The following is a 26020-nucleotide window of genomic DNA, read 5'->3' as shown; positions in this document are numbered from 1 at the left end:
AATATTTTGTAAAATGCAATGCAAAGTAACCTATGTGCTGTAGAAGAATAGACTATACAATTTTAATTGTCTCATGTTGAAGACATTAAAATAACCTGTAGGGACATATTTCCTTTACTTTCCTCAGATAAAATATCATTAATGTCTTGCCATTCTCAAATTGATGAATTCAAGCCCATAGGGACAGAGGCTGCAGACGTTAACACTGTACACATGTTAATGTACACAGTTTGAAGTACTTTTCATATCTAATTTTTGTTTTTTAAATGGGTTTCATCTCCCATACACATGTTATTTTCAAGGGTCTATGATATTCTACAACTAATCTTCAAAATCTTGTTCATTTTCATTAGTAAACACTGAAGAATTATAGGGTATGACATGTCAAAATGTTACTACTTCCTGTGAAAGCCTGGACTTTCCTGTCAGATATAAAACTATCTTCAACTATGACAAAAAATTCTCCTGTTACAGTTTTTTTTATGTACAAATCTGCATATTTGAAAACTTACACTCAAAATATAATTTTTAAACAGATTTTTGACAACTGTACCATACTTGAATTACGTACCTTTTTATGTCTACTTGTATAAATGAAAAAGGAAAAGGTGAATGAAATATCAGCAGTAGTTTTGGAGAAAGGATGTGAAATTAATTCATGTGCCACCAGAACATATATACATATTTGCCACAGCTACCATTTAGTACTTGAGTTTCAAGCATGGATATATATTTTTTTCACTCACAATTGTGAGTGTATTTGTGCTTGCATGTGATTAAGGGGATTAGGGGCTGTGGACGTGAATTTTTTTCCAATTCTTTGTATTATTTGTTGCAGGTCTTTCAATGAAAGCATGAACTCTTTGAATGGATCAAAGCCATGGAAGATTAAACTAAGTAGTGCTGGGTTGGTTTACAATCATTTTGGTGCGGACATATTAAGCAAAATACTGAATAAGCCTGCTGATAGTGAAGTAGTGAAACAAGCATTCCACCGTGTGTATGAGAACTTTGTTCAGGAAATTGATGCCATAGACAATGGAGTGGAGATGTGTACAGATCCCAAGTAAGTCATATTTGAAGGGCTGTGGTGTGAAACATGGTAAGTGTCATTTTGGTTATTTTTTAATTACAAAGTAAAATGTGCCATCCTTCAATTTTCGAGTGAAATTTCCATGCCATGGAATTTGCATTGGACTCAATGAAGCCTTCTGAAATTGGTAAACAGAACACAAAAACAATTTATCTACAGTAGAGCTTCTAATAACATTTTTTCTTAATGAACTCAGAAATGATCAAAAAGTCACTTACCATGTTTTACACCCGAATTCTTCATTTGTAAGTTGTTTGTGTCCATTTTTTTAAACAGTTTTCAAATTCTTTTAACCAGTATTTTAGTGGTTGAAATATCTGACACAATGGACCACATGTCACTTTCAAATATTGTTCACTACTTAGCTTAACTACAGTCTTTCCCAATAATAGTTCACTGTTGTGTTCTGTTGTACTTTTTTGTTTCCATTGCCCTTTTTCCATTATAATTTATGACATTTATTGTCTTGGAGCAAACAAGCTTGATTTATATGTCTAGAGGATCTGTAATTCATTTTAGTGTACTTGACATTGTAGACTGAAATTTTTGTTGACATCACAAATACAGATCGATCTATCCTTTCCCTGCAGTACTCTAATTAAGCTTGAAGGTGTGTTTGCTGCAAGATTTAGAGAAGAGATCAATGATTAGATAAAGTTGTGCTCACAGTGGTGTAGATATTGGTGTTTGAAACTCCATCCACTGGATGCTAATTTTTCTCACCAACCCCTACAGGCTGTTACTACTTGAGTTTGTTGCCACAACCAATATCTGCTCGCTGCATGTACATAACCAGGGAGAATCATTTTTTTCTTCATCAACCTTGTTTGAATTAAATTTTTACCAAATACACTCCCCCAATGGAGTCTTCGGCAGCATGATGGCATGTTGTACACATCTCCCAGAGACAGCAAATATTTTGGCCACAGAATTGTCTAATGCATCCAGTTCAGATAATTACCAGCCACAAGAGGAAGTGAAACTTCGTTGCTAAAGCCATAACACAGCCATAAAATTTGCCATTCAGCGAATGAGACATGCTTGCTTTGGGACTCTGAGAATACCACTACTGGGCTTGATAACATCCACTATGAGATGCCACGATAAGGTAAACTCTTCCTTCTTGCAGGCTTCAAGAGGCTTTGGTTGGAGGATTCCTTTCCCACATCTTGAAAGGAGGCTATTATTGTTCCCATCCTGAAGCCAGGTAAAGATTGACACACAGCTTCTAGTTACAGGCCCATCACCTTTAAGTAGCTGAGTGTGCAAGCTGATGGAACACATGGTCAACAAGCATCATATCTGGTTTTTGGAGGCAAACTCCTTGAATAGTCAATGTGGGATTTGCCCCAACTGTTCCATGCTCATTCAGCTGGAAACACATATTCAGGATGCTTTCTTGAAGAAGAAGCACTTAATTGCAGTCTTCTTGACCTTCAAAAGTCCCATGACACAATGTGGCAATTTGGTATCAAAAAGCAGCTCCACTCCTGGTGTGTCTTGTGGCCCCCAGAACTTTTGAGGTGATTGATATTTATCTACAAGAGAACGGCATTCTGCACAGACATGCTCTGAATATAATTCTGTTTGCTATAGCAGTCATCAGTATTATGGCAAACATTCTTCCCTCTGTACATGGTCTTGTCTCCTCTGTGTCTAAGACCTGGAGATCTTTTGCCGCTCATGGCAGCTTCTAGTCAACTTCACCTGACTATAAATTGTTTGGTTGAGTGGGCCTCTCAAATTGGTTTCATCTGAAAAATCTGTGTGTGTGTGTGTGTACATATTTGTTATCAATACACTTGCCATCTAGACCCTAACCTGTATACGGGAAGAATGCCTCTGCATTTTGTGAATGAGGTGTGATTTCTTGGCCTCATTTTTGACTAAAAGTAACCTGGCAATCAAGCCTTCGCCAGCTGAAATTTTGTCTGAGAGTTTTCAACCTTCTTCCTGTCTAAGTCATACATCTTGGGGTGTTGATAGAATGGTTTTCTTCAGTCCCCACTGTTCTCTTATGAGGTCAAAACTCGTATTATAAATGTGTGTGTGTGATCTTCTGCCCATCATTCTTGGCTTCACATCCTCGACATTGTTTGTCATGCTTGTATTCATCTGTGTTCCAGTGCATTTCGTAACAGCGCAGTCATCAGCGTGTATGTGAGGGCATTGAAACAATCATGGTCTCCACATAGACGATGACTCATTCTTGATTATTACCTTCATCTTCACTTGATGCCTTCCCATCTATCCTACCACACTGTCTCTGAGAGAATGTTCTGTACTGCCTACATCTTCATGCCACGAGAGCATTTGGTGTTTGTGCAGATGAGATCCTTTCAGCACTTGGTGTTGATAGCGATCCACCTGGTCTCTCCACTTGTTCCACCACTGCCCCCTTGGAAATTTTCTGCACCTTTTGTTGACCTATCTCTAACTACCCTCCCAATGGCAGAAACACATGTGGTCAAATCTCAGCAATGGTATTTAGAGCAAGACAACCCCATACATCTTTCTCCTGTTAAGTTCAGTGATGGTTCAATTTTTATCTGTGTTTGTTTTTTTGCAGGTATAGGATAACAACGAATATCAGCAGTAGGGTAGCCAGATTAAATCCTCATTGGAACAGTCAAAATAAAAATGGGACAGAAGGATTTTACAAGGCCTTTACCATGGTTGGCAAAGAATTTGAAGAGCGCGTTTTATACATAGGGGAAGTTTGGTGGCCAGCAAAAGAACTTATTGTAGAGGCTGTGGAAACACGTTTCAAGGTGTGTACTAAGTTTATTGTATATTTCTTTATATGCTACATCCACCACCCACACCTTGGCCAATTCAAATCAAAATTAAGAAATCATCAAGTTACCAGTCCTGAAAACAGGGAAATAAAATAAAATGAAATCTTCATGTAAACTTGTAGGACCAACACCCACTGATTTTTCTGTAATTTAGTACGTTTGTTATGTGTGTGTTTACATTTTACCTGTATTTTTTACTTTCTTACAGTGTATATGTGTTTTTCTCTTTTTTTGTGTTTTTTAATTTTTTTGTATTTTAACGTTTTTAGTTTTTTTTTTTAAATGAAGAAAATGATAGGAGAAGACATTTATTGTGATTGATAAACAAGTAAATACCTTGGCTATTTTTTGACGTAGTCACCATTAACCTCCAGACATTTCTGATAGTGTGGCACAAGCTTTAGTAGACCTTCTGCGTAAAAATCTACCGTTTGAGAGTGCAACCAGTCCAGAACTGACGTCTTGAGCACGTCACTGTCGTTGAAACACTTCGATGCAAGCCACTTTTTCTGGCGAAGAAAAAGAAAGAAATCACTTGGGGGCAAGGTTGGGGCTGTAGGGGGGATGATTTACTAGTTCCTATCGAAATCTTTCAATTGTCTCAACAGTATGAGCAGCTGTGTGTGGGTGGGCATTGTCATGGATTAGAAAAATTCCAGAGTGTAGCATTGTAGTGTGCCGATTTTGGATGGCACGTTGCAGATTGTTCAGTGTTTTGCAATACACCTCTGCTGTAATTGTTCATCCTGGTTCCAAGAATTCCACAAAAATCACACCCTTTTGGTCCCAAAATATGGTTGCCATGATTTTGTGAACTGATGGTGTTTGAATTTCTTCACTTTAGGAAAACCAGAGTGCCGCCATTGCATTGACTGCTGCTTCGACTCTCCAGTGGCATACAATATCCACGTTTCATCCCCCATCACTATGTGCGAAAAGAGGTCATCCCCATCCTCCCCCCCAGCAGGCCAAAAAATCAAGTGGAGCTGTCCTCCTTTGCGCTTTGTGAGCATCTGTCAGCATTTTTGGTACCCACCTCACACACAGTTTGTGTTACCTCAGGTTGTCAGTCACAATTCGATGCACTGTTTTTGCAGACACTTCTGGAAACTTTGGCGAGTTCAGATATTGTGAACCGGCAATTGGAACGCACTTTCTTGTTAACGCATTCCACCAGATCGTCCGTCTGAACACTAGGCCATCCGCTACGCTCATCGTCATGGACATTTGAACGCCCTTCCCGAAACACTCTGCACCATTGTCTGACCTTCCCTTCACTCATCACTGTCGGTCCATAAATGGCGCATAATTCCCGATGGATGTCAGCTGCATCCTGTCCTTTGGTGTTCAGATATCATATGACAGATCTCACTTCACATTGGGTGGGATTTTGTATTACGGCAGCCATTTCACCTTACTGCTACTCGCACGTATGCAACCCCACTCTGACGATTCTATCTCTGTTGCAAGCACAGAATAGTAGGGAATGCTCCTGCCCATGCTCAACTTCATCAGTGTTGCCAACACCGCGTAAACATATTATCGACCCTTTACCTATTATAATCAATTTATAAAATGTAAAGTAGAGATGGCTAAGTGGAAGAAAAAGTTTGTGCCTTAACTTCCCCATGAAAATCAAGAAATAAGTAAATATTATAAATTACAGTGAGACGAGAATGGTTAATCAGCAGATGATAGATTATTAGCAGAGGCACATATTTTTGGTAAATAATAAAGCAAATTTTTGGTATAAAAACAGAGTCAATTTCAGATTGAAAAGAATAGAATAAAATGTTGCTGTTATAACAGTGAAAAAGCGGTATATAAAAATCACATTTTGGTTTTAAAAAATGTGAATATAATCCCAAATTTGATTTAAAAACTGCACATACTACACAAAATAAACATATCCCTTCTAATAGCATATTTACGTCGTTTCCAAAATATTTAGTTTATTCCTGTATAAAGAGGTCCATTTTTGCTTCTCAAATATTTACAGCAGAATTGATAAATTTTCCATGAATTGCATAACTCCACAGGATAATTCTGACTTCAGAAAGTGTCGCATCTGTAAATGAACCCTAAATTTCATGTTAAAAAGTCTATTTTGCATTTTGCAGTTCATTTTGCATTATTTCGTTACAAAACAGGGTAGGAAAATGCACCTCACACCTTTCAGAAACATGAAAAATTAACATTAGAATGTGTTATTTCACATTTCGTGTTTTCGTCAAAAATGAAATATGCATGCCTCTAATTATTAGCTATGAATGGAATTTTGTCAGTGAAATTGTTGTAAAGTTAGTTATCTGTTAAGGATAGCCTCCCCGATGGTGTAATGGTAGGATCGTCGCCTTGTAATCAAGGGTCCCAGGTTTGATACCCGGTGGAGGCACATAGTGGTTTGGATCCCACTTTAAACTTTAGATCCAGTCCCAATTAGCCTTACTGTGCATAAAGTGGACTTAAAACACCAACTCAGTCAATCAATCATTATCTATTAATGAAATTAGCTCAGTTATCGGATAGTGCTCTAATATCGGATACCACTGTTTCTCGCCAACCAATTGTTGCACTAGAGTGGCAGTAAGTGTATAGAATCAACAGAATGGCGACAGACCTGGAAAACCGGGAAAAGTCTGGGAATTTGAGGTGTAAAAAAAAGTCAGGGAAATTTCTTGATTGACTTTTTTTTTAAAGGATATTGTTATAGAACTCTGCATGGGAACAAGAAATCTCAGTTTCAGCCTGAACTTTTAGGCCCCTTTTATGCACAACACAACCACGGTGCCAGAAACCTGTGATTGCAGGAGGGAGAAAGGGAGAGAGACAGGAGAGAGAGAGAGTGAGTGTGTGTGTGTGGGGGGGGGGGGGGGGTAAGGGAGTAGTAAGGGGGCAGAACTGTCTACAGATGGAAGGGATGGGATCGGGTGGCACCGTCCAATAGTTGTCGGACATCGTAGTAAGGCATTTTGTTGAACAAACTGAAGGAACATGGAAACAAATATTACTCTTCTGGCTCACTTCACCTTATTTAATGTAGCAGTGCTTACGAAGGTTTTCTTTCATCATCCTGATGTATTACTGGTTTCTCACTACAACATGCGACAGAAATTGCATGCATGGCACTCTTATGGAATGATTTTTGTTGGATGTCTTCGGACTGCAACATCCAACAAATATTGCATGCATAAACAAGAAGAGCTTTAGACTGCAAATATGCTGCTGGAATTTTATTACTCTTCTGGCTCACTTCACGTTATTTAATGTAGCAGTGCTTACGAAGGTTTTCTTTCATCATCCTGATGTATTACTGGTTTCGCACAAGTTAACATACGTTTACAATGACATTACACTATTCTTAGATATCAAGAAGAATCCAACAAAACTGGATATATATTGAATACTATCACGAAAAAGTGAAACATAAATCTGCATTGGTGAACGTTATAAAAATTTGGCAAGCGCATGCTCCCAACCTCAAATTTACTGCAACACTAGTATTGCAATGAAATTAACGCCACTGGCTGTCCTGTCTGTTTAAACTCATGAGAGATGGTTATTAATCTCTCACTGAGTAAAGTTAATGTCCAGTATGAAATTAAATACTAATAATAAATACGTAAATATTTTAATATCATATTTACTCTAATCATTCAATCATAAAAGCATATCACTTTCTTCAAGAATTGATTCTTCTCTGCCAGCCCTGCTAAATTTTCACTTTTCATCTACTGATTTATACGAGGATGGCTAGAAAGTAATTTCCAATTAGTAGGTACCTTGATTTTAAGCAAACGCGAAAACCGTGCAAAATGTTAATTGCTGTGAAGTTGTGTTTATGAATTTGCAGTGATGTCTGGACACATTTTTTCCCATTCGAAATAACGCACATTTGGCATACAATGCAAATTGTTGGCATTTTTAGCAATTTTTTTAAAGAAATGTCCTAAATCAACGAAAAATTCCATGAAATCCAACATTCTTGTCTCTTCTAGGATTAAGGAAACAAAATGTACCATACTGTGTACATAGAACGTGCAAGTTTTAAAACATTCGAATAATTCCGACAGCCACATTAAATCATGTGAAAAACTCAATATGCTGACCAAGGCAGAAATTTATTTTATCATAAAACATAAATTAAACATAACGTTTCAACTTTGTAGCAAGGTCTTCTTCAGACTCTGCACCAAGTACAAATGTGCAGAATCTGAAGAAGACCTTGCTAGATGGTTGAAACGTTACGTTTACTTTGTTTTATAATAAAATAACTTTCTGCCTTGGTCAGCATATTGAGTTTTTCATATCATGGAAACAATTAATTTAATTAAATTATCAATTATAATTAAATCATGTATTTTCCATGATTTTTTCAACTTCTATCAAAACAATTTGCATCACAGAGCAATGTGGCAGGGTTCTAACTGGAGATCTATCGTCACACGGGAGCCGCATCTTCAATATTTGTCGCGTGAGATGTGTTTTGAATTACCAAGCTAAGTGTGCACCATCGGCATTTGTTGAGCGAGAATAAAGCTCAGTTATTAAGGTGTCTGGCTACTATGTGAGAGACCCAGGGTTGATCCCCTGCGGGGGAGAACCATGATCTTTTTCACCTGTTCAAACTGCTCCGGCACCCACACAGCATCGTATCAAGCAGCTACCTGGAGGAAACTGTGGGGGGTAAAGGTAGCCAGGAGCATGGTGCTGATAACATCACCCCCACCTTCGGCCGTGATCAAGGAAGTGTGGGGCCCTAACTCCACACCCGCTAGATGCCTTCATGGCTTGGTGAGCACTTACTTTTACTTGCTCAAAAATCTGTTCCAATATATCAAACTGTCACGAAAATACGTAGACCATGTGACCTACAATTTAAAATAATAGTTTGAAAGCACAATGGAAGTATGAAGTATAACTTTTGGTATATTTGGCAGAAAAATGTTCTAAAATAAAAACGCAAATTTTGGGAAACTTAACACTTAACAATCCAAAAAAGATAATGCCAATTTTTGGTGCCATAATCTATCAGTATCTGCCACTTGAGATTGCTTGATTTAAAATTTTTGGGTGCGTTGCCATTTATGGTCATTATGCACCCTTCAGTATATATGGGGAAAATTCCCTTGTCTAAAACCCTTACCTTAAAATTAGAAAGGCATTATGGAAAATAACTTTCCCAAAATAACTTCCAAGATATCAAACTCTCATATATCTTCAGGTATTTGCCAGAAAATGCGCTAAAATGAAAATGCGAATTTTGGGAAAAATAACTTAGAATAATAATAAATAAATTATAATATAAAAATACATCAATTTGAAAAAAAAATAACAAAAAAATCAAGGTCCCTACCGATTAAGCATAAATAAAAGAAAAACATCAGTAATAATTTATTACATTAGTAACAGTGACTCCTAATCTAATTTTCGGCATAATCACCACCGTTGTTCTGGAATTTGTCATAGCATAGCACTAACTTTTGCATGACCATGCCATATGTGTCTGATAGCAAGGACTGAAACTATCTCTACTGCAGTGTAGCTGTCAAATCCTTGTTCTGCCAGAAACCGCTTCAGTTGAACAAAGAGATAAAAGTCTGTACATGGAAGGCCATAGCTGTACAGGGTGTGGTCCAAGATCTCTCACCTGAAGTGATGCAATGGGCCCACATGTACTCAACTGTATGGGGTTGTGCACATTCGATTGGCCTTCTGTGAATTGTCTACACCATCGTCTGACCATACTATCACTCACGACGTCCGATCTGCACACCTCCCTCACGCGATTGCTGGTGGCTCTGTGCCAAATTCTGAGCATGCAAAAATATTTCTACACGTAGGCTACATCGCAGTCGGTGGGAGACTGTATGAGAGCTGCAATCTTTAACCTAGAACTGTTGTAAAATGGCTGCATTGCGACTGTACCAGATTACAGCTGCATGCCACTTCATCCGGCCTGCATGTGTGTCTAGCTCTCCGGCCACTAGTGCTACGTACAGGCACCATTGGAGCTTTTTTCAGGATGCCCCTCGTATATGAACTTTCAGAAGCTGTTATGAACAGAGTGGTCCTGCTTTAATGTTTGCTTAGTTAAATCAGGTACCTATACAATGCAATTCTATAAATTGCTTGCGTTAAATTTCTAATACCTACATACCCTTTTCATCAGCAATAATGGTATAACTGCATGTTGTCAGTTTCACAGTACTTCACTTGAATATACTGTACTGAAGCAGACATCCCATTGATAATGTAAGGAAATATGCCACTTTCTTTTGTTCAATTAAATTGTTTCACTTATATGCAAGAGTTAAGTTGTTTGCTTTACAGAGAAGAGAGAAGTAGCTTTATGCATCGAAAAATAAGTCCGCACTCATGGTTCTTGCAAGCAGAGGGTTCCAAACCTCAGTGGAAATATCTACATATAATACAGAGAATGGATAAGGGAGACTGATAAATTACAAAATATATTTCTTAATCAATCACTTTTCACTCTAATCTAATTAGTCATAACTTAAAAAATAATCAAGTATTTTAATTTAAACTTACTGCATATGATAAAATTTTGTAATCCTTCCCTAGCTTGTGAATTGTAATAATTTTCCGAATTCACTATTTTGCAGTTTGAATTCAAATCATAGAAAATAGAGAAATTAAGTAAATTTCATAGAAGATAATATTTGTACTTAACAAATCCATACCTGGATCTTGATGAGTTTATTATTTCCACTTCCAAAAACATCGATTTCGTTTAGTTTGTAATTGACAGGGAAAATTGAAAATTTTGTCCTGGAAAAGTCAGGGAATTTCATTTCTGCTTGTTTGTAGCCACCCATTAGTCTTTGTGTGAGGCAACTTGTCTTTGTGCCAGATGGTGCCTGACATCTGGCTTTGTTATTCAAGCAGTCCCCAGATGAAATAAAAAATTGATACAGATACAGGTTGTTAATGTCAAAAGTCATTCTCCCACACTATGTTCTTGACTATTTCCTAAACTTCTGTTAAATTTGTTGCTGACATGACACACATGATTTTTTTTTTTGCTAACAAGTACACTGGATGAGAGTACATTGGTATGATTGGGTGCATCAGGATTCCTTTATTTTTGTGTCTTTGGTATACCAAAAGCTTCGGATACTCCAGTTCTTAACTTATCTTTTTCAGCATCATTGATGATCCAACTAATGATTGTCTTGGGGTTGTCTTCACAAATTTTAGTCTTCATTATGAAAACTTGCTTTCATTTCATAGTCTTCTGAATGCCTGATCACAATCTTATTTTCTTTATTGGCATAGAGAATGAAAATTTATTTTCTTTACAGACATCTTGTCAGTGTGTGTGTCGTAAATATCGGAGTTCTTATTTCAAGGAGGACTTTTGATCCAAAAATAAGAATATCATCTTGGATATTCACCACACTGACAAGATCCCCACATGAGTGATATGCTGAAATTGATGATGGAACACTCACAAAGAACACCCATGGATTTGAACCTGGTAACACTGGCATTGAAACATGCTGTGCTAACCACTCCACCACAGAGTTCGGCAGTATTCAGAGGAGTTAATGTATTTACATGTCTAGGTGCAGAGGTCTGCAATAACAACAACATGAACATAACCTAAAATAAAGAATACTAGCTGACAATTGTGCCTGTTATGCAAAACTACAACTATTTAGAAGTCAGTTGATCACAAGAAATACAAAAATAAATATATAAGATATTAGTATGGCCAGTTGTTTTCTATGGATCAAAAACATGGACATTAACAGAACCAGATAAAATATCATTTGAATATAAAACATTAAGAAAGAGAGATGGGCCAGTCAGGGAAGACAATAATTGGAGGATAATATATGGTACTGGATGTGTTAATCAATGCTCAAGTTGGGATTTAAAAGGCAAACTCACGAGTCATTTGAGCCACTTCAGTTCTGAATTAGGAGAAAAATGTGACATCACCTTAATCAAGCATATTTTATATGCTGCCATATGTTAGGGTTGATCAACTGAAAATGGAACGAGTGCCACAGAATTAAATCAACAAGATTTATTACAAATGTAAACTCGAAAGTTACAAAAGCACTTGTCCCACTGATTCACTAAGCGGTGAATACCCTGCTCATAGAACTCCTTTGGCTAAGTTCGGAACCAGTTGTGAACATTGTCCATGACTTCATTGTCTGAGTGGAAGCGCTGATCCTTCATTGCCTTTTTCAATGGACCAAAGATATGGAAGTCACATGGTAATAGATCAGGGCTATATGGTGGGTGTTCCAACACTGTCCATCCACACATTTTGAACGTCTTCTTTGTAACAGATGACATATGTGGCCATGCTTTGTCATGCAGCAAAACCACTCCAGAGGACAACAGGCTGGGCTGTTTGGCGTTGATTGCTGCGCGGACGATACTGCTGCCTGACCGCCTACGCAGATCATGTGCTCATGCAGGACTATTTAGGGAGAATCCATTATGCAGTAGGGGTTTCCTTCCTTACCTCCCACTGTACCTCTACACAGGGTTGTTGCCACGCACATATATAAATATAACCCAATACATCCACTGTTCCGTTTTCATTTGATCCACCCTCATACATAGAGGCACATATTTTTGGTAAATAAAAAAGCAACATTTAGGTAAAAAACTGAGTCAATTTCGGGTTCAAAAGTGGTAAATAAAATAAAATTTCGCTGTTATAGTGGTGAAAAAGCAGTATACAGAATGACATTTTTGTTTTAAAATTGTGAATATAATTCTAAATTTGATTAAAATGCTGCACTTACTATGCAAAATAAACATGTCCCTTCTAATAACACATTTATGTCGTTACCAGAATATTAAGTTTATTCCTGTATAAAGGGGTCAATTTTTGCTTCCCAAATATTTACAGCAGATTTAATCAATTTTCCGTGAATTGCATAACTCTCAGGATAATTGTGACTTTAGAAAGTGTCATGTCGGTAAATAAACTCTAAATTTCATGTTTATGAGTCTATTTCACATATTTCAGTTCATTTCACATTATTTCGTGACAAAACAGGGTAGGAAAATGCACTTCACACCTTTCAGAAACATGAAAAATTAACATTACAATGTGTTATTTCACATTTCGTGTTTGCGTCCAAAATGGAATATGCTTGCCTCTACTCATACAATTCCAAAAGAATGTGTTTAAATTTAGTCATGCATCAGATTCCTGTGACATAAGTCTGGTGTGATTTTATTCTGATTTATTGATCAGTTTGATGCTACACCTTATGCTAAGTGCCAGCTGCCACTGAGTCATGTACCCTCCAACTTCAAACATTTGAGCTTGCTGAATTTGTTCACATAAAACATTCAAGGTCAACAGAAAACTTGGCTCTGCTCCCTCTTGCATTAATCCAGTTACCAAGACATGATAGATGGCTACCTTCTTTTCAGTTAAGATAAACAGTATTCAGCACACTGAGCTGGGTAACATTAAAAGATAATTGATATTGAACCAATTTAAGCTTTTTTTTATCATTTCATCATTTGTACTGTTGAAATTAGAATACATGATGATGTTAATGTAGTTGTTTGATTCCAGTAGCTGAAGTTATTTATACATACACATTTGTGGTTCTAGGTGCACAGCAGTGGCCAAATAATAACACTTCCAGAAGGAGGAGTCCCATGGAAGGAGCACCTGTATGCCATTGAAGCCCAGAAATGCATACAGAACATAGTAAAATTTGTTATTTTTGCCGACAGCTCAGGTGCGTGGAGAGTTCAAGCCGTACCAGAGGAATCAAAATCCTTCGTGTCAAGGTAGACGAAATATTAATTTCTGGAAATATTTAGATTAATGTAAAAGTTAATATATATATTTTTTTGCAGGTAAATTAACAAGGTCATTGAACTTATGAAAAGTTCTGAGGAAGAAATTGCCTGTATCTTGTGCATTTCATTTATTTGCTTATGTACAATGATGGAGTTGAGGCACACACTCTTTTTTTTCCACTCAACCTTCCCTTTTTTCTTGCGGTTGGCAGTTGCATTACTTAATCACATTACAGATCAGAAGGATATGAAGCATTCCTTAAAATAAATACACATCAATAAATAAATTATCAATTAAATGTTCTGAAGCAGAAAAGAAATATTTTCTTCTTTATTCAGTGTGGCAGAACTGCTATGTGATAAATTCAAAACTTTTATTTTGATGAGTACATAGGAGCTATGGTGAGGTGACTGACTGCCATGTGGGGGACACAGGGTAGGTGATCTAAAGTGAAAATTTTCCTGACAATGTCTCTGCATAAAGTGACTAGTCACCCTGGGGGCAGGGGTTAAAATCAGCTGGAGCATGGGGTTGGATCACATCACCTTTACTATGGCTAAGTTGAGAATGTGTGGGGTCCTACTTCTGCACCACCTGTGTGCCTTCATAGTTTAGTGAAATGTATAGGGGATAGATTTATGTTTTATTATTCTCTCTTTACCATTCAGACATAACATTTATCCAAAGATTTGAAAATATTTTGAGTATTTTTTGCCACCTACAATGCAGTTTTAATATGCAATGGATGACAATCCTCACTACTTATAAGTAGGGACCTTGATTTTTTTGTCATTGTGATAATGCCAAACAATGTTAATTCTTGCAAAAAGTGTTTATTTATGTGCAGTGACATGTTCTGAACACACTTTTCATCCATTGGAAATGGCAAAGTAACATGAATTTGGCATAAAATCCTAATTGTTGCCTTTTTCGCAGGTTTCAATGCATTTAGTGCTAAAAAACTAAAAATACCAAAAAAAAATCAATCTTCCTTGATTTTTAGGCTTCAAAAATAAAATTTACCATACTTATGCCTGTATAATGTGCACATTTTCCAAAATTTTATCCAAAAGAAAACTATGGTGTGTGTTATTCATGAAATAATTCCAACAGCTACATGAAACCACATGTAAATGGATGTTTCCCTTCTATGGGAATGTTTTGCATCACCAAGCAAAGTGGCAGGGTTCTGACAGGAAGTTGTGTGCAACTACCTTCACAGCGAGCTGCAACATCAGTATTTGTCACGCGAGAAATATTTTGCATTACAGACGAAAGTGACATGATTTTGGGGTTGAGATTGAGCCATAACATAGGTATTTGTCATGCAAGAAATAGTGGAAAATAACTTCCTCAAAAATTGTTTCCATGGTATGAAACTGTCATGAACAGCCATAGGCCAGGTGACCTACAATTTAAAATAATAGTTTAAAAGTGGAATGAAAGCATCATTTTAGGAATATCTGGTAGAAAAGTGTGCTAAAATAGAAACTTGAATTTTGGGAAAAATAACACCAAAAAATCGAGGTTGCTACTTATATTCTTATTAGTATTTTCTCATAGATTTCTCAACATTGGTAATTGGCAGTAGTAATAAGTGTGTGTTCGAAAATAAATTAATCTTGAAGGGCCTCCCCGATGGCGCAGTGGTAGCGTCGTCGCCTTGTAATCAAGGGTTTCTAGGTTCAATACCTGGTGGAGGCACATAGTGGTTTGGATCCCACTTTAAACTGTAGGTCCAGTCCCAATTAGCCTTACTGTGCATAAAGTGGACTTTAAACACCAAATCAATCAACCAATCAAATTAATCTTAAACAATATGTGAGGGGTTCAGAGCACAAGTGGCATAAATCCATTCAGGACAGTTTTGAGAAAGAGACACACTTAAATAAGTTAGTACTGTGTTTCGCTAGTACTCCAAAAACAGAATATATATATATTGGCAAAAAACGTGTCATAAAGGAGCATTTAGATCACACCTTTCTCATAAAATGAAAACATCTTTTTATGAGATACTGATGTCCCCTGTTCTGCTTTATCCTTAACACACATGGACAATATCAAAAACTGTTAAAAGGAATTCTTTAAACTACCTATTTGGTTCAATTAATGAGAGAGAATCCTAGAGCACAGGGTTCAGTATAGAACCATCTATATAGCCTTTTTCCAGGATATGTAATCTACTAGGTGGAAGCAAGGGGAAGATGTGCTTAAGGCCGCAGACAACAAAACTATTCCTTATCCCAGTAATTACGAAAGTTGCTACTTTTGGAAGTGTGTGACACGTTGTCATTAAGTAAGACACGCTTCAGTCTCTCAAGAGAACCATGCCCAGAAATAAATATCAAGCAAATTGAACACACACGCACGCACACACTATAAGACAATCCACCAAATAACTTCTTTAGCACCAATTAATTAACATTTATAAGACAAAACACGTCTCTTCCTCAAGTATGCACAACCCTCATCAAGAAATACTTCAGACACGGTTATGCATATTGTGTTTCAATACCTTGGACAATACTTAACTATTAATGTCAGAATAAAAACCCATCCAAAATTATGAAACAACTACAAATTCGTATTTCATTTTTATGTAACAGATTTATTGCAGTAACTGTCGTAATGTTTGCAAAACTTTTAACAAGGTAACAAATAGTTAACAATAAGCTGACGTAACAGAGTCAAATTGTAATTTCAAAAAGGGTGCTCATTTAACTAATTAATTATATCAACAAGAGCTCGCAATAGATAACACGTAAAAATATAACTTCTATTCGTCTACAACATACATTTAGATAGTTCTTGCATTATTTGTGCTCGATGCTTCATAACTACCAAAAATCAAGTTACTATAAACTAGCTTCATTTGAATCAACTGATGCTCTTTACTTAATGACAGGTTTTAAACAAGGTAAGTTATTGGTTTACTTGGTATTCATTACGTGACATAAGACAATTTTAACCTTTTGGGGTTTCTGCGCAAAAGTCTTCATTTAATTTATCAAGTGAATTAAACTCAGCGTCAAATGCAATTTTAGGGGGAACTCCTACTATTCATCCAATTTTATCATCTTACGACGTGCAAACTACAATCTTATAACTTTTAGTTTGTTCATTTCGTAAACATATGCAATTGCAACTACTCATCTTTTTGCGCTATCTATGTCAGCACAACACAATCGCAGCACTATTTGAAAGTGTACATACCTCTTTCACATTTAGATTCCTTAGTAGACTTTATGCTGCATCAGGAAGTCTCTTGAGATTCTTTGCTAGTGACGTCACCGTCTGCTTCATTCCACTTCATTCCCTCGTCGAAACTTCTCGTACAGTTCGGAGGCATACAAAATAGAATGGCTCACCAAAATTCAAGTTTGGTTAGACCCTCGTGCTTCCATCCAAATGTCCAATGCAATCTATTGGTGTCATATTCTTTCCTTGCACCACAAACACTCCTATTGCATTCTTGTCGACTACTGGCATTTAACTCTGTGAACAATCGCAGTCAAACAGTTCCAAACTCTTGTCTATCCACTTACTCACGTAAACCTTGTACATGCAATTTCCACAAAACGGTAATCGAGTGAAACCATCAAGCTATCTCAATTACTCCCAAAGAAATGTAGTATTGCATTCCTGTCAAACTTCCCACTGTCAAACTTCCCACTGTACATTCTTCCTTAGTGCCAACATCACTCGAATAAAGTCTTGTCGTGAGTTACGTAATGATCCTCACAGAGGTAATGTACCAGCACCGCACCTCTCTAACAAACGTGGCCTTGGCTGTTTCCCGTCAAACCACCAGCGATAAGGAAGAAGTTCCATCTGTTGCCTCTGGGTGAAGGAGAACGTGGGTGTGTGTTGCTTGAATGAACGAATGTTTGTGCTTGCTGCAGAAGCTGAAGTTTTCTGATGCCTGCTATGTCCCTCTATCGGACAATTCTGCAATTGTTACCAAAACAAAAACAAAAGATGCAAAGCATGCTGAATTGAGGTGAGGTGAACTTGTGGCGTATTTCTGCGGTAATAACTGCAGAGAAATACATCACAGATACTGATATAGTGAAATAAACATCTTCAGGTTTAAAGCCCAACAAACCCAGAGAAGTGGATGGGGAATATTGGTCTAAATATCATTTGTCATCATCCTTGGCCATTTCCTGCCTCTGTCTGGGTCTGCATAGAAGTCAAGCCTCTCCATTTTTTTTCGGGTTTTCAACCACTCCTCTTTCCTCTCTTAACATTCTCCACTATCTGCTTTTTCCACCAACATCTTGGTCTCCCCTTTGGCCTTACTCCCACTCCTTGCACATTGTAAGTTCTTACTGGCTTTCTGCATCCATCCTCTTCATGTGTCTGGACCATCTCATCTGTGCCTGATTTATTCTGTCCTGAAGCTTCACCACCCCCACTGTCTGTCGGATCTCCTCATTCCTTATTCTATCCCTTCTAGTATTCCCCAATATACTCTTTAAAAATTTCATCTCCACTGCCTGCAACCTTTTTTTCTCTCTTTCTGTCACAAAGCATATGGAGATCTAGTTGGGGAGAATTTCTGTCCCCAGGTGGGCTGAGCTTATGCTGGCATGGTTGCCACTACGTCTGACTCAGATATTGGCCGCGGTCGGAAGAGAACCTAGAAAATCAACTCCCGTGTTGTTTCAACAGTGCTTCACAAAGGGTGTAATAAAATGGTTTTAAGTTTAAATGTGTATACTGACTAGTGAGTTCACAAACAAGATGGTTTCATGTTGAATATTACTTCAATTAGAAGCAGTGAAGTTAAAGATACAAGAGCAATGTGTGACAACCCTAGATTTGACTGCTGCCACCACCTTCCTGGTGCATGTATCTCATTTGCCTGTTATGTTATAGCATACATGCAATTCTTTGGGTTAAGATTTACAGAATTATTTTTACCTTTTCCTTTCATGGAGTTGCTTGATATGCTTTTCAAAATGTGCACAGATATCGTGACCATGATAATGAGTAATATTCTCGAATGCATTTGCTTTTGCAAATGCCGTGCTACGAATTTCCCACAAATGATTCTTTAGTGAAATGAAAATAATAATAAAAACAAAAATATGACGTTCGGTAGACTAAAATCTACAGCTTATTGCAAAGTATGGTTGAATGCAGTAGTGCAACCATGATGGGGTCAGGGGCCATTGCCCCCTAACCTTAGACAGAAATAAATTATAGAGGGAACAGGCAATAGGGAGCAAACATTGATGTAAGAAGTAGGACTAACAAAATCAAAGAGTAACCTGATGAAAGAGGATATTCAAGATGGAATTAGTTTTAGGGAAAATTGACGCCAAATATTGACTGTCATCTTGAAATCATATGACTATATGCTACTTGATTTGCACCAGTCACTGAACAAAGACAAACTTATACTGGAACAAGCTTCCAATTTTATACAAGCATTTTATCTTTATCATTTTTAATTATACCTAGGTATATGGTATCTACTATTTCACATGTAATTTCTGTGTGTGTGGTACTATTCATGTTTGCACTTATATGCAAAGACTTCGTATTTGCATATTTAGTTTTCTGGTAGGCAATTTTTTATTTTCGATTACAATTTTTTGCCTTTCAATTGAATTGTCTATGCATGCTTACTGATTTTTGTCCGCCATTAAAGATACTGGCACTAGTCCTCCCCAAGGGCATCTGCAGGGAGTGCAAAAAAAGGGAAATTCCCCCGTCGAATTCAAAATTTACACTAATTAAAGTTGGTCTAAATTATCAATTTTTACCTAAAATTTGGTAATTTGTTTTTGCTTGCTACGCTCGCAGCTTTTAAGTTTTTAGGAGCCACTGACATTGGCACAGTGTTAAAAGTTGTTAATATTCTGAAAGTGTTTACGACCTGTTATGTTTATATTGAAAACAATATATAGAAACAATTTTGTAGCTCATTTTGACTACAGCAGAATTTATACATATTATAATGAAAATTTTGGTTGTTATTAAATTAATAATCTTGACCATTTTCAAAAAAATAGATTTCAAAATTTCTGTACTTGATCTGCTCGCAATGCGGATACTTTTGTGAACTACTTTTAATGTTAAAAATAATACTAATTACAATGTAAATAATAATGTTTGTGCATATAGCACCATGTCATGATGGCACATTTAGAGGATGTGGGGGTACGGCCCCACACATTCTCGAGGCCTCCCCGATGGCGCAGTGGTAGTGTCGTTGCCTTGTAATCAAGGGGTCCCGGGTTTGATACCCGGTGGAGACACATAGTGGTTCGGATCCCACTTTAAGCTGTAGGTCCAGTCCCCATTAGCCTTAACGTGCATAAAGCGGACTTAAAACAACAAATCAACCAACCAACCACACGATCTGGATTTTGGCCATTTTGGAGGTCATGTGATCAGCACTGCAGGCTGCCTTTACCCACCAGGGTTGCCCCCAGGTACCCATTGTTTTGAGGCTGGGTGAGCCCCAGAGCTACTTTATGCCAGGACAATGCCAGATCTGATCTTAGATCATCACACCCTGGAAATCGAACATGGTTCTCTCGCATTGCAGTCTATAAAACAGCTCTATATTGGGTGTCAAATATGAGGCCAATATTTAAAAAAAAGAAAATTGAGGATATTTCTTAACAGTTTTCATGTTATTGATGATGAAAATTAAGCATTGTGAGACTTTCAGAAAATGTTGTTCAGTGTATGAATATAGAAAGGAAACAAACACCTTTTTGGTTTTTTGGGAAGCGGAGAAACTTACATGTTTTCCTTGTTCATCTTTTCTTCCTTCTGCAATTTATGGCAGAACACCAAGTCCTCCATCTTCCTGGCATTGTCCAGCTTCAAACAATACTTTTATTGCAACTTTGACAGTGCACATGCCAAAGATATGGCACAACCAGTTTCTGCTATGCACGCTGGTGCTCAAAACCCGGCCACCAATCATGTTGCCTGCCACGCAAGGGACACAAACATCAAAGGAATTGACACTTCGCTATCTCTCTCTCTCCTGATGTATGTCTCTGTCATTGTCCAAGTCTCTTCTCCACACGTAATTATTGGCACTTAGTATGTGTTATATATTATCTTCTTACGTTTCATGGGTACATCCCTGTTACATATTCATCTTTGAACTCTTTGATATAGTCCACCACCCATTTGTCCTCTTCTGTTTGCCTCCTGATATATTCTTCCACTTCTCTTATTTATGCTTCCTAGATATATGAAACTCTCCACTACCCTCAATTCTTCTGTGTCCACCTTTATTCTTGGTACAGTCATGCTAGAAAAATCTGTCGTATGAATTTTTTCTAAGTCCAACGTCTTGAGAAATTATGTTGGTAGCTCTGAAACAAGGAAGCGTTGTGAAATATACGATCCTCCAATCAGTGAAGTTCGATTCGGAGGAGCAGAAGGCGTGACTCACGGTCTTGTCCACAGGAAGTTCAACCAATGCAGCATTTCCAAATATGAGATAACGTCCCCATTGGTTAAATATTGTTTAAATAACGCGAATCGGCAGTCCGCAAAAGTTTACTTTGTCGCTTTAATTGCCTTTAATCGTTTCAATATTATGCACAGATAGGCTAATCGGACCTGGACCTACAGTTTAAAGTGAGATACGAATCACTATGTGTCTCCACTTGTTATCCTGCACTGAACGTAAAACAAACAGCTCCCTGCCCCCATTTTTAAAACAAATTTACATTAAATATGGTATTTTTAAGATAATCATTATTGATTTGATTGTTTTTATTACTGAACATCAAAATAAAACATTTTCCACAATCACCTCTTCATCCCATCTTTCTGTCCCTCTCTTTTCCCCCTCCCACTCATGTATCAAAATAAATATTTTCTTAAGTTTGTATGTGTATAAATATAACATTAAATACTCCCAAAAATACTATTTATTTTCTACTTTCCGTCACCCCTCTCCCACTCTTACAACCCCTCATTATTATTGGCGTTTGCCAGACCAAGTGGTAATGTATCGACGTCTTGTAATGAGTGTGTCCTTTTCCGAGTTCCAGTCAGGGCGCATAATGTTTCAGATTCCAATTTAAATGCATCCTGAGTCGTGATTAGCCTATGTGTGCAAAAAGTGATGTTAAAAAAAACTCTTGACCTCAATAATACAATTTGTGTATTTTCTTTCATCTGTGGTTCCCTCTTTTCACGAAAAATAACGAATTAACCTAATCATTAACTCAACAAATAAAAATGCATCTCTAAATTAATTAATGATAACTGTTATTACACCCAAACCACTATTTTATCGTAAATGTAAATGAAATGTCATCTCACGTTGTGAAAACAATGTGAACATTGTTCTAATGAGTGATATATGATTGTCAAACACACACTTGAATACATTATATTAAGTTCGTGAACTATAATTGGGGCATTTTAATACTAATTTGAAACGATTAAAGGCAATTAAAGCGACAAAGTAAACTTTTGCACAATCTTTCTGCCGATTCGCGTTATTGAAACAATATTTAACCAATGGGGATGTTATCTCATATTTGGAAATGCTGCATTGGTTGAACTTCCTGTGGACAAGACCGTGAGTCATGCCTCCTGCTCCTCCGAATCAAACTTCACTCTGATTGGAGGATCGTATATTTCACAACACTTCCTTGTTCAGCGCTACCAACATAATTTCGTAAGACGTTGGGCTTAGAAAAAATCCATGGGACAGAATTTTTTAACATGACTGTACATTTCTGGCTATACCAAGAATAAAAGTGGTCTTGAATACCATTCAGTTGTATTGAAACAGCACAGCATTTTAGAATACTTTGGTAATAGACATTTGTAAGACTAGTGTATTAGTTTTAATGCATCAGAAGTCTTAATTACACCTTGAAATTTAATTCACATAATATTGTGCAGTTAGGAGAAAATTGTCAGTTAAGGACTTAATGAAAAACATGCTGAAATTCATTCAACGTACACCCTGTCCTGAAAAGTATCTTTGCATTTTTTACCATTACCTGTCTTTTCTGCCAAAAAGGATGATAATTTATTGTAAAGTATGATGCATTTTTATGAATCCATAACAACAGCAATTTTTCTTTGACTACATTAGAAACTGTTTCTACCTTCAAAACTCCTTAATTGATTGTCGTGGCTAATTAATATGTGAATGCATGAACAGATGTAGAGAATACTTATTCCATAGTGTAACAGGAATGAAAGTTAAATTTGCGAAATAATCCTTAGAATGTTTTACTTTTGGTTTTCAAATGCTTCTCTCACATTGCTTTCTTGTATTACAGGGTCCCTTTGTTAAAGGAATGGTGTGGATTGAGAGATGAAGAGTTGACCAAGATCAGTGGGATAGATGGCTGTGTTTTTGTTCATGCAAATGGGTTCATTGGTGGGAACAAGACTTTTGATGGATGCATTAAGATGGCATCTAAAACCTTGGAAAAGGCATCAGCTATTTTATTGTGCGAGGTTTGTCAAAATAGCCAATCCAGTGACATATTATAAATTGATAGACCTTTGCTGATCTGGTTGTGGTTGTATTGCCTGTATTTTTTTACACCATCCTGCAGTGGATAGTGAGAGTAACTGTCATTTCAAGTAATTTTAAAGTATGTGAAATTGTGAGAAGTGATTTTAGTGAACAGTGTTATATCAGACCATTTTGAAGTAAGACTATAGTGTTGAAGTATAAAAGTAAAGTTCGTCCAGTTTTTGATAAATGAAAGTGATAGCTGTAAAAATTTCATTACAGTTTGATCAGAAGTGTTATATCAAACCATACTGAAATACTATGGTTTTGAGTATAGAGGAAAGTGATTGTTACTAAATTAAAGTACTGTACCCTTCTTAACAAGATTGCATTATTAAATTATTATTACCTTGTGTCTTCAGTGGATGGTAACCTTTTTTGCATGGAAGCCTCTCAGGATGGGAGGTTTTCAAGAGAGCACTTTTCAAATGTGCAGAGCTGCACAAAAAATTCATACAAGGAAAATTATTTACTGTTAGACAGTCGAGGTGGCTTTCTCCTCTTCAAATCATTGCAGTCATGTGAGAAGGGAAATTTTCTATCTGCTTCCCCAAAAATGCAATTAGAAGCACATTTAAATTTAGCACAAAATATCTTACTTGAAGAGCCCCAGTGGCCAACGCAATAAACTAAACAGAAAATAAAATTCTAAAATGTAGTAATATTAGGGTTCTACAGCACCATGCAATGTTGTGTTGATAATTGTTCACTGATAAACTCTGCTGCTGAGACCAAAACCCACAATCCCAGCACTAATTTCCTGACCCACCTAGTTCTCACATGCAACAACTTTACCGTCGAGGACAAGCATTACCTTCAAATCTGAGGCATAGGCATGGGCACCAGAATGGCCCCATCCTGTGTCAACCTTTTGATGGGCAAACTCGAACAAGAGTTCCTGGAGACCCAACCCCTGAGACCTATCTTCTGGCTCTGTTTCCTCAACTTCTTCATGTTCTGGACACATGGAGAACCATCCCTATCCACTTTCCTGGACCCACTCCAGCAACCAAATCACCTTCCTGGTTGTGGATGTGCACATTAAGGAAGACCATTTGGAAATTTCTATCCACATCAAACCCACCATCCATTCCACACCATTCTTCACCATTCCACCCACCTCCCGACAGAACTGCAACCTCTGCCTACACCAAGCCTTCGTCATTGGTCAACCATGGAGAATATTCTTCCACCCTGGTCATCAAACAAATATCCCGAGCTGGTTCATAAACTTTCATCAAGAAACCTGCCACCAATCCCTCCCCTTCCCTCCTGTGCTTGTCATCCAATATCACCCCACCTCATCAAAATCAGACAAACTCTACGTTCCCTCCTGTGCTTGTCATGCAGTATCACCCCACCTCATCAAAATCAGACAAACTCTACGTTCCCTCCTTCCCATTCTCCACAGTGATACACCAGAAACATCCTCCCTGACAAACCCAGAGTTGTTTTCAAATGCCCCCGCCCCTGAACCTCCAAAACATCCTGGTCCACCATATCCTCCCAAAACCCACAACCAACTCCCCCTTTCCACAAATGCAACTGCCCAAGGTGCAAAATCTACTCCATTTTTGTTACTTCCCGCACCATCTAGAACCACACTGCCACTGGCTAATTCACCCTCTACCCCAAAGGAACATGCCACACCGCTAACCTAATTTATATCCTCACCTGCAACATCTGTGGTGGCTTCTACCTGGGGTCAGTGGTGGCTGGTGGTCTGTCGCTATGGGTGTGCACCTCAGCCTCATGTCCAGAAGTGTTGTCACCCCCACCCAATTATTGGGCAACTCCAGGAACACTCAACATAGTCAACTCTCGATACAACAACCTTTCACAGTTCCTGGAAAAGGGTCGTTAATGAAATTTGCACCAATTTTCAGCTTAAACTGAGCTCAAACGGACACAAAGATGCCTAGGTGATGGTAACACCATTTATCCTGGTAGTTATACAACCTGTTATGCACATGATGCGTGTTGTGAGAAGGAAAATAGAACATGAAAACGTTTTCACAAAAAAGTATTTAAAATAATAATATTTTCAATTGTGAACAGTCGTTGCAATGTTGGATTTTATACGGGTCTACTGGAGCATTGTCTGTTACAAGATTAACTGGTAAGATAAGATCTCTTGGGAGAAACAACACAACCTTTCTAGGCACCAAAAAAAAAAAAAAAAGCGGGGCTGTAAATTTCATTCTGGTTAGGCTGTGTAAAATACATTGTAATAAAAGTCACGTTTTCTTCACTTCAACCAACTTCATAGTCATCCCCCTCCCTTATTCAAGGGAGCAGTCCAAACTCCTTCCTCGACTTGCATTGTAATCCAGCGTGAAAAAGGAAACATGCAACTTGCGATCTGTTTTCACCCAAAGTGTATTATAGGACAAGTCATTCAACAGCGTCGCAGTCGAAAGTCATTTGGGTTTGAAATTGGATTGCACTGTATATTTAGTCCTGATTAGCCCATCAGCATAAAATGAAGTCAAAACAAGCTTTATGAAACCTGCACATTTTTAGATATCAAAATGGAAGATCGTTATTTACACTCACGTTAATCGACAATTTAATGTTGGATTTAAGAGTATTCTTGATGTCAAACTTCTGCTCCTCCAAACGTTTTCCCCTTGAATAATGTTCTTTTTTTAAATCTGTCTCAGCATCCATTCCTACATTGAGCACTTTTTTTTTCTCCCACATGAATGGTTCTGGAGAAAAGTGGCGATTATATTGTGTGCATTTTCTTCCTACACGCTCGGAATGTTGAGGAAGTTTATCTTGTC

The 26020-nt window shown here is 37.5% G+C and overlaps 1 protein-coding gene across 1 annotated transcript in view; it reads left to right on the top strand.

Moving 5' to 3' along the window:
• The window catches only part of LOC145984421 (MYG1 exonuclease), a 58945-nt gene extending 35400 nt beyond the window's left edge, over positions 1 to 23545 (top strand). Inside the window, exons 4-7 of the mRNA XM_083118084.1 lie at positions 839 to 1066; positions 3663 to 3864; positions 13511 to 13692; positions 22993 to 23545. Coding sequence (XP_082974210.1) covers positions 839 to 1066; positions 3663 to 3864; positions 13511 to 13692; positions 22993 to 23209 — 829 coding nt within the window. The 3' untranslated portion in view covers positions 23210 to 23545. The remainder of the gene's footprint in view (positions 1 to 838; positions 1067 to 3662; positions 3865 to 13510; positions 13693 to 22992) is intronic.
• Positions 23546 to 26020: the final 2475 nt, after the last annotated feature.

The sequence above is a fragment of the Lepisma saccharinum genome, chromosome 2 (genome assembly GCF_977018435.1).
Source record: "Lepisma saccharinum chromosome 2, izLepSacc3.1, whole genome shotgun sequence".
Taxonomy (NCBI): Eukaryota; Metazoa; Arthropoda; class Insecta; order Zygentoma; family Lepismatidae; genus Lepisma; species Lepisma saccharinum.
The sequence above is the reverse complement of the archived record's forward strand: the minus strand, read 5'-3'. Positions and strand labels throughout refer to the sequence as shown.